The following is a 10,267-nucleotide window of genomic DNA, read 5'->3' as shown; positions in this document are numbered from 1 at the left end:
GGCAGTATCACTACGGAAGTAGGATTGCCCAACCTTCCTTCCGAGGAGTGACTGGTGGGTTTGAACCGCCAGCCGTCTGGTTAGCAGGCAAGTGTCTTATGCTACCAGAGCTCCCCTGCCTTTGCATAGTCAATGGTAATAGGTAAACATCTTTCTGGTATTCCCTGGTTTCAGCTAAAATCCATCTCAGGAAGTAGAGACATCCCTCATTCCACATCCTCTTCCGAATCCAGCTTGAATTTCTAGGAGTTCCCTGGTCAATATACTGTTCCAACTGGGTTTAAATTATTTTCACAAAATTTTACTTGTATGACATTATTTGATAATTTCCACATTCTGTTGGACTTTCTTTCTTTGGAACAGCCAAGTGATTGCAGTGGGTGTTAGTTTGAACACCTGATAATATGACCAAAGTATGACAGAAAATGTCTTGCCACCTTTGCTTCTAAGGAGCATTCTGGCTGTATTTGTTCTAAGACAGGCATCGATTCTTCAATATTGCAACTTGGGGCTTCAAGTTTTCTTCAGTTCTTTCATCTTGAGAAACACTGAGCATGTTCTTCCGTTTGGTGTCCAACTCCAGGTCTTTGCACATTCCATTATAACACTTTACTTCGTCTTCTCCAGCTCCCCTTTGAGATCTTCTGTTCAGCTCTTCCTCGCCATTTCTTCCATCTTCTTTCGCTACTCTGTGTTCAAATGCAAGGTTCAGCCTCTTCTGACACATATTTTGTTTGTTTCTTTCCAGTCTTTTTAATGACCCTTTTGCTTTCTTTAGATAAGATGTCCTTCGTTTCATTCCACAACTCATCTGGTCTTTAGTCATCAGTGTTTAATGCATCAAATCTATTTTTGGGAGGGTATCTAAATTCAGGTGGGACATATCCAGACTCATGCTTTGAGTCTTGTGGACTTCTTTTGATTTTCTTCAGCTTTAACTTGAGCTTGCATGGTGAACAACTGATGGTCTGTTATGCAGTGGGCTCCTGGATTTGTTCTGCCTGATGACACTGAGCTTCTCCGTTATCTCTTCACACAGGTGTAGTGGATTTGCTTCCTATGTATTCCAGTTACTAAGATCCAGATGTACAGTTATGTTATTGATAAAAAGGATTTGCAAAGAGTAAGCCATTAGTCTTGTAAAATTTTATCATGTAATCTAAAAATTCTATCAAAATTCTACCATGCATCATTTTTATTACCATATTTTCCAACTACTGATCCTTCTTCTTTATTTTCAACATTCATATTTCAATTACCTATAATTAACAATGCATCTTGATTGCATGTCTGACCAACTCCAGACTTCAGATGTTGGTAAAAATCTTCAATTTCCTCTCTTTGGCATTAATGGTTGCTGTGTACACTGGAATAATAGTTGTATTAACTGGGCTTTGCTGTAGGCATATGGATATTACCCTGTCTCTGATAGCATCGTGCTTTAGGATACATCTTGAAATGTTCTTTTTGACAATGAATGTGACATTATTTCTCTTCAATGTATTTTTCCTGGCACAGCAGACCATGTAATTGTCCAATTCAAAATGGTCAATACTAGCACATTTCAGCTCATTCCAAAAATAAAAGAAAGAAAAAACCAAATCCACTGCCGTGGAGTCGGATCTGACTCATAGCGACCCCTCTTTGGGTTTCTGAGGTGGTATTACTATGGAAGTAGATTGCCCAACCTTCCTTCCAAGGAGTGGCTGGTGGGTTTAAACCACCAGCCTTCTGGTTAGCAGTCAAGTGCCTTAGGCACTATGCCGCCATTAATGCTTATAAAAACCTATCTTTATGAACTCCATTTTATTTTTGACAACTTCCAATTTTCCTTGATTCATACTTCGTACATTCCACTGCCAGATTAGTATTGGATGTTTGTACCTGTTTCTTCTCACACCATATCAGCAAACGAAGGTCCTGAAAGCATCACTGCCCGCACATCTTAAAGTCCGCTGTACCTTGAGGAGACAGCTCTTCCCCAGTCATATTTCAAGTGCCTTCCAACCTGAGCAGCTCACCTTCTGGTGCTGTACCAGGCAATGCTCTGCTGCTGTTCACGAGGTCTCCAGGGTAGACCACCAGGTGGTCCTTCCCAGTCTCTCCGAGTCTGAAAGCTCTTCTGCAACGTGTCCACCACGGGTGACCCTGCTGGGACCTGAAATACCGGTGGCAGAGCCTCCAGCCTCACAGGATCACGCAAGCAGTCACAGGACAACAAATTGAAAGGCAACTAGTGGCCTTTCCTTCACTTTTCATAAAAAATAAAATTCAAACGAACACTAACACAAAAAAATACTCAGAAGGCAGGCAAAATGGTATACAAAATTCCACTCTGTACCTAAGTACAGATTAATTCAACTTTAACAAGGAGAGTAATGCACGCACGTTAGAGAAAAGATCAAGGTCAGTGCAGCCTTGCTGACTTGAGCACCTCCACCTCTTCTCATAGTCAACTCCTCAGCATCAAGAGGCTCCCTTGAGGTAAGATGCACAAGTCAAGAACACAGCCAGACAGCAGGTTAGCACACCAAGCACCAATAAAAATGTAAAATGTAAAATGAGTGACAGGCAACATGGAATCAAAAAGAAACATAAATTCCATCAACTTGGAAGAAAAAGACAGAAAATTAGATGGAAAAATCTTCAGAGGAAGAAGTCAAGATGCCAGTTTCTTTAGCTTCTCCAATAAAGACCTTATTACTGGTCTGATAGAGTCTGTTGAAACCCCCAAGACTATGACCCCAACTCATCCTTTGGGCCTGGAACTGAACCCACTCCCATGGCTTAACCCTCAGCTAAACAACACACGGGCCTCGGAGCTGAACACCTACACCAGGAAGATGCACTGCTTAGAACAATCAGCCAGGAGATCAGAGGGGCAGCATTTCCACAGGGATAAAGGGAGGCAGGCAGGAATGCCTAGGCAAGAAGGACCCAGGGAAAATCTGACCACGGGGAGGAAGTGGAGGAGAGCTGTTACCCTGCAGGGAATGCAACCAGCGTCAGAAAACAAAGTGTGTCTGAGCTGTTGAGTGTAAAATGAATGTGCTTTGTAATATTTCACCCAAATCACAAACGTTTAAAAAAAGAAAAAGAGTGAAGTTACTATAAAAGCAAATAGCTTACATCTCCTCTGGGCCCTTCATTGGAAAAACATGAATATATACCAATGTATGGTTTTCATCCAATAAATTAGTGCATAAACAACTGTTAACACAACCCAGAGGTCTGCAGTTATTCAGAATGTCTCATGAAAACGTAATGAGCAAAATGCATATGCTTAAGCTAAAATGTTTAAACGAGCCTGATACAGAGAATACTGCCTTTATAACGCAGTGAACTGATGGGACAAATACATGAGCAAATCACCACATTATGCGAGGACTCCACATATGACACTGTAAGAAATAAAACTAAAACTCACCTTCTCCCAATTGAGGAAAGCTCTCAAACAGTTCAGAACCTCTCCTTTAGCACGTTGCCTGGCAACTAACTGCATCGCTTTATTAATCACAGATTGGGACATAAATATATCATGCCACATGTTTGCAATAAACAGCGTCAGTTTGTCGGACTCAGGAAAATCTAGGAGAAAGAAAATAAACTGGTAAGCCTTTATGTCTAATCCAGCAAACACATTACAATCCTGGAATGAATCGTATTAATCAGTATCCTTACGACTCACGAGGCATGGTACCAGCAAGGAAATGTTAAGCCCTGGCTGTGACTGTTTCAAAGCCGACTTTGCTTTCTTCCCCTTCCCTTCGGTAAACTTTATGTTCTAAACAGTAGTACACGAATAAATGGGAGCTCTGGTAGTGCAGTGCCTAAGGCACCTGACTGCTAATCAGAAGGCTGGCGGTTCAAAACCCCCAGCCACTCCTCAGAAGGAAGATTGGGTAATCTACTTCCGTAGTGATACTTGCCTGGGAAAGCCAAGAAGGGGCCGCTATGAGTCGGTTCCGACTCGACGGCAAATAACAACAACAACAACAACAACACACGAATAAACATGTATTTAGACAGACTGATCTGTTGAGAAGGAACCAGGAAGGAAAAGAATCAAAGGACACTCCTGTGCAAACATCCCCACAGTCAGCCTCCTTCCACTGGCAGGTGTCACCACAGCTTACACACTTAGACAGGACTTAGGCAGAGAACACATGGGTTCTGATTCAAGGATCAGGATTTTACAAATTCTGGGTACCAATCCTTTTGTTGCAAATACTTTCCTCCTACTGCAATTTGGGGAACTCTGGTAGTGTAGTGCTTAAGGCATCTGACTGCAAACCAGAAGGCTGATAGTTCAAACCCACCAGCCACTCCCCGGAAGGAAGGTTGGACAATGTAATTCCATAGTGACATCGCCTCGGAAACTCAAGGAGGGGTCACTATAAGTCAGACCTGACTCGACGGCAGTGAGTTTGGTTTTATGGTTATTGAAATTTGATTTTTTTTTTAAAAAAAACACCCAACTTAATAAAGGCTTAGTTTACATGCAATAAAACATTCTCATTTTTAGTCTACAGCTCAATGGATTTGGATGAGTGCACCCATGTGACCCCCACAGATCAATGCTGATAGCATTCCACCAATCCACAAAGACCCCTCAGTGGGACCACTTACAGCCACCACTGCCCAGATTCAGACAATCCTATCTGGTACTGGTGGCTCTGAGGAGCCTTTCTTTTCTGTAACTTCATGAAGGGGGTCACACTAGTGCTCTTTCAGTCTGGTGCCCACTCTGCATGTTCGGACAGTCGCCCATACTGCTGCACGTCCCCAGACTGTCCCTTTGTACTGCTTTCCATTCATGGACATGCCTTTCAGGTGACAGACATCATCTGCAGGTACAGGCTATGAGGAATTAAGCTATGAGAATCGTGAGCTAGTCTAGGTGCATATGTCTTCATTTCTGTTGGACAAACACTTAAGAGTGGAATTGCTGGGTCACCAGATAAATGTGTCTGAACTTCATATGAAACTGTGAGTGTGTTCAGCACGCCTGTACCAGCAGGTAGCTGCATATCAGTAAGTCACGGGAGTTAAGTTGTTCCCATCCTTGCCACCACTTGTTATTGGTTGTCTTCTTTATGCCATCTCTCCTAGGGAGCTCTGGTAGTCTAGTGCCTAAGGTATCTGACTACTAACCAGAAGGCTGGCGGTTCAAACCCACCAGCCACTCCTCAGAAGGAAGACTGGGCAATCTACTTCTGTAGAGATACCTCCTCAGAAACCCAACGTAGGGTTGCTATGAGTCCATATGACTCAATGGCAGGGAGTTGTTTTTTTTTTTTGGTAGTGAGTGCAGAGTGCTATCACTGAATTTAACCTGCATTTCTCTACTGACTACCATTGGGAAAACTACAGCCAGAATGCTCCTGAGAAGGAGACAACAGTCCCTGATGTTCTTTACTGTGGACACATCATCAGGAGAAACGCATCATGTTTGAAAAGCAGAGGATCAGGGAGATGAGGGAAAGCACCCAAGACATGCTGTGTTACAACAGTGGGCTCCAGCACACCAACGGCTGTGAGCGTGGTGCAGGACTGGGCTCTGTTTGTTCTGCTGGACACAGGTGGCCGTGCATGGGAATTGGTGTGACAGCAACTTACGATGACAACCAGCATCAATGGTCAGTGTACTTTCATGTGCCTACTGTCCACTCACATACTTCCTTCTCTGAGCTCTCTCTTAAAATCTTTTGCCCATTTCTTTTCACCCAGGCTGTCTGTCTTCTCTGCACTGAGGTAAAAACTTATTAATACAGTCTGTATACACATCTTTGTCAGACATGTGTATTAAGAATATTTTTTCCCTGTCTCCATTTTTACTTTCTTAATGGTATCTTTTGAAGAGTAAAATTTTGAAAACAATTTCTCCTTTTTCCTCCCATGGTCACAGGTTTCTGCATGTCCTAATGCATCTAGGCTTAAGTCAAGGTTGTGAACCTTTCTGGATGAAAAGGTTTATAGATTTTGCCTTTAGATTTGGTATTACAATCAATGTCACAGTAGTTTTTGTGTACGATGTGTGATGAACTACAGATAGCTAGTTGTTCTGGCACCAATTGTTGCAACGGTGCCTCTTCTCCGTCACCTTAGTGTGGCACCTTGGTTAAAAATCCATGGGCCAGGTGCTTCTGCTCTCTGGACTCTGCCCCACTCCACCGACAGCCAGAGTTCCACACCGTTATACATTTTTCCTTTCAACTGCTTTAGTCATTCTGGTTCTTTGCATGCCTATGTTCCAATCAACTTACCAAGGTTCACAAAAAAGTGTGCTGGGATTCTCACTGGAATGCCAATGAAGCTATGGATCAATTCAGAAAGAACTGACATCTTTACCATACTGAGGCCTCCAGTCCCTGAACATACTACATCTCTCCTTTTAAGGAGATTGACTTTAATCAGCAATAGTGTTCAGTACAATGTCTTGTACATATTTTATTAAATTTATATCTAAGTATTTTGTTTCATTAATTTGCTGTTAGTAAAATTTTTAAATTTCATTTGCCAGATGTGTATTTCTAGCATACTGCTCTTGTTAGGTTCCGCAGAGTTGGTTCTGACTCATAGTGACCCTACATAGAACAGAATGAAACACAGCCCCATTCTGACAATCACCGCTACAGTTGAGTTCACTGTTTATAGCCAATGTATCAATCTAACTCGGCGAGGAGCTTCCTCTTTTTTGCTGACCCTCCACTTTTCCTTCTCCAGGGACTAGTCCCTTCTGATGACATATCCAAAGTACATAAGACAAAGTTTCACCATCCTCACTTGCAAGGAATATTCTGGCTGCAATTTTTCCAAAACAGACTTGTTTCTTCTTCTGGCAACCCACAGTGTATTCAATATTCTTTGCCAACACCATAATTGAAAGGCATTACTTCTTATCCGATCTCCTTTATTCAGTGTCCAGCATTTGCACACAGATGAAGCAGGTGAAAATACCATGGCTGGGGTGAGGCACATCTTAGTTCTCCAAGTGACATCTTTGTTCTTTAACACTTTAAGGAGGTCTTTTGCAACACATCTGTCCAGTGAATTACATCAGTTGATTTTTTGACAGCTGCTTCCATGGGTGTTGATTGCTAATCCAAGTAAAATGAAATTCTTTGCAACGTCAATCTTTTGTCCATTTCTCGTGATGTTGCTTATTGGCCCAGTTGTAGGAATTTAGTTTTGTTATGTTAAGGTGTAATCCATACCGCAAGCTGTAGGCTTTTACTTTCATCAGTAAGTGCTACAAGTGCTGTGTCATCTGTATACTGCAGGCCATTAAGGCACTTTCCTCCAATCCTGTTGCCACATTCTCCTTCATACATTTCAGCTTCTCGGATCGTATGCCAGCATACAGACCAAGTACAGTGAAAAGGATACCACTCTGACACATAATTTTCCACATTTATGTTGCTGAAAAAAGTTATTTGTGATGAGTAAGTCATTGGTTTCAGAAAATTCTATCATGCAATCTCTGGCATCCTTTCCATCACCAAGGTCATATTTCCCAATAAAGGTCATATTTTGGTTCTCATGGACTTGTTTCAATTTTCTTCAGCTTCAACTTGAACTTGCCTATGAGCAATTGATAGTCCGTTCCTCAGTCAGCTCTTGGCTTTGTTTTTTGACTGATGATACTGAGCTTCTCCATCACCTCTTTCCACAGACGTAGTCATATTCCATTTGGCGAGATCTACATGTATAGTCGCCGTTTATGTTATTGAAAGAAGGTATTTGCAATGAATAAGTCATTGGTCTTGCAGATTCTATCATGAGGTCTCTGGTGTCATTTCTATCATGCAGGCCGTATTTTCCAATTACCGATGATTCTTTGTTTCCAACTTTTGAGTTCCAATCACAACTAACTGTCAATATACCCTGAGTGAATGGTTGATCAATTTCAGACTGCAGATGTTGCTAAAAATCTTCAATGTCTTCATCTTTGGTATTAGCGGTTGGTGTGTAAATGTGAGTAATAATCCTGTTAACTTGTCTTTCTTACAGGTTTGTGGCTATCATCCCATCACTGACAGCACTATACTCCAGGACCCTGAAATGTTCTTTTTGACACTGAATCTGACACTCTTCGATCTGTCATTCCTAGCATAACAGACTATATGACTGTCTGATTCAAGATGGCCAATACCAGTCCATTTCAGTTCAGTAACACCGAGGATATCAATCTTTAAGCATTCCGTTTCATTTTTTGACAATTTTTAATTTTTCTAGATTCAAACTTTGTACATTCCATGTTCTGAATACTACTGGATATTTGCAGCTGTTTCTTCTTCATTTTGAGTCAAGCCACGACAGCAAATGAATTTCCCAAAAGCTTTACTCCATCCATGTCACTAAAGTCAAGTCTGCTTTGAGGAGACTTCCATATTTTGAGTGCCTTCCAATCTGAGGGCTCACCTTCCCGCAGTGTATCAGACAGTGTTTCACTGCTGTCCTAAGGTTCGCAGTGGCCAATTTTCTCAGTAGTGGATGGCCCTGTCCTTTTTCTAATCTGACTCAGTCTGGAAGCTCCACTGACCTGTCCACCACGGGTGACCCTGCTGAGATTTGAAATATCGGTAGCAAAACCTCCAGTGTAACAGTAACACATAAGCCAGCGTAGTACATTAAACTAACAGGCAAACGGTGGTGTTTCTAGCGTACAAACACAATGATTTTTATAGGTTTTTTTGTGGGGGTGGGGGGTTAATATCTTAACTCCTTGATAAATTTACTTATTAGTTGTTGTTGTTACGTGCCGTCGAGTCAGCCCCGACTCCTAGTGACCTCTCCTTGGGTTTCCGAGGCAGTATCATTACGGAAGTAGATTGCCCAACCTTCCTCGTGAGGAGTGGCTGGTGGGTTTGAACTGCCAGCCTTCTGGTTAGCACTCAAATGCCTTAGGCACTATGCCACCAGAGCTCCTTATTAGTTGTAGGAGCTATTTTGTGGATTCCATTGCATCATGTCTAGAAGAAATGAAAACTGTTATTACTTCTTGCTTTCAAATATTTATATTCTTACCTCTTTTTCTTGCTTTCTTGCACGGGCTAAGAACTATACTTCAGTGCTGAAAACAAATGCTTCGTTCCTGATCTGACTCAGCATCCAGCCTGGGACCACCAAGTACGATGTCTGTTTCTGTAATATTCTTTACCAGACTGAGATGTTTCCTTGCCATTCAGCCTTCCAGGAGTTTTACGGTCTGTTAACTTTTAGCAAATGGTTTATTTTCCTCTTTAATTCAGGCAATATAGTGAATTTAATTATTATTATTTTTTTAATGTTAAACCAAAGCATTCCTAGGACAAATCCTACTTACTCTAGACATATTACCCCTTTTACATATTGCTGGACTGAATTTCCTAGTATGTCCTTACGGACTTTTGTTTCTGTATCTATTCATGATACTTACTGGCCCTTTTCTTTTGTAGGAATTGCTTTGTCTGGATTTGGAATTAGGGTATACAAGTACCACGTATAAGCTGGGAAGTGTTACTTCCTCACCTATTTTCTGACAGGTTGTGTGGGATTGGTACTACCCACAGAAGCCAAACTCGTTCTGAAAGGTTTCTTGCTGGGAAAATTTCAATTCTAAATTTAAGTTTTATAGTAAACATAGGACTACTCAGAATTTTTGTTTATGTTAGCACAAGTTTTGGTCATTTGTATCTTAGAAAGAAATGTTTCTAGTATTTCTTTTATTGACTGTAGGATCTGCAACGACATGCCCTTAATCCTAATATTGGTAATTCCTATATTTTTTATTTTCTAGTCTTATTATAGTTTTTAAAACACTTTTCACAGAACTATTACTGATTTCATAAGTTTTTTCTCTATTGTTTGTCCACTACACTGATTTCCACTCTTACTTTCATTATTTTCTTTTATTTAAGTTTGTGTCTTTTTCCAGCTTAATCACTGATTGATTTTTTACTTCTCTTGCTATTCTAATTAATATAAACATTGAAAGCTATACATTTCCTCCTAAGGTTTAGCTGTATTTGACTAACTTTTATGTTGATTATTATCATGAAAGATTTTATTTTTATTATTTGATTTTCGAACTCAGGTGATTTGGGATACATTATTGCTGTGGATTTCTAATTTGATTCCATAGTACAAAATACTTAAAAAAAAATAATAAAAGAGAATGGAAGAAGTAGGACAAGCACCTTTTCTATCCCTCACATGATTACTCTTTCCAGTGCTCCTCCTTCCACCTGTAGATCTGGGGTCATTTTTCTCTAGTCTGACAATT

At 40.9% G+C, this 10,267-nt stretch overlaps 1 protein-coding gene across 1 annotated transcript in view; it reads right to left on the bottom strand.

Moving 5' to 3' along the window:
• Positions 1–10,267, bottom strand: part of ICE1 (interactor of little elongation complex ELL subunit 1) — a 97,622-nt gene that overhangs the window by 21,967 nt on the left and 65,388 nt on the right. The window contains 1 exon segment of the mRNA XM_007953261.2: positions 3,428–3,588. Coding sequence (XP_007951452.1) covers positions 3,428–3,588 — 161 coding nt within the window.

Source organism: Orycteropus afer, unplaced genomic scaffold, assembly GCF_000298275.1.
Source record: "Orycteropus afer afer isolate SDZICR_OR568_19922 unplaced genomic scaffold, OryAfe1.0 scaffold00381, whole genome shotgun sequence".
NCBI lineage: Eukaryota > Metazoa > Chordata > Mammalia > Tubulidentata > Orycteropodidae > Orycteropus > Orycteropus afer.
Note: the sequence above shows the minus strand (reverse complement) of the source record. Positions and strands in the feature narration are given on the sequence as shown.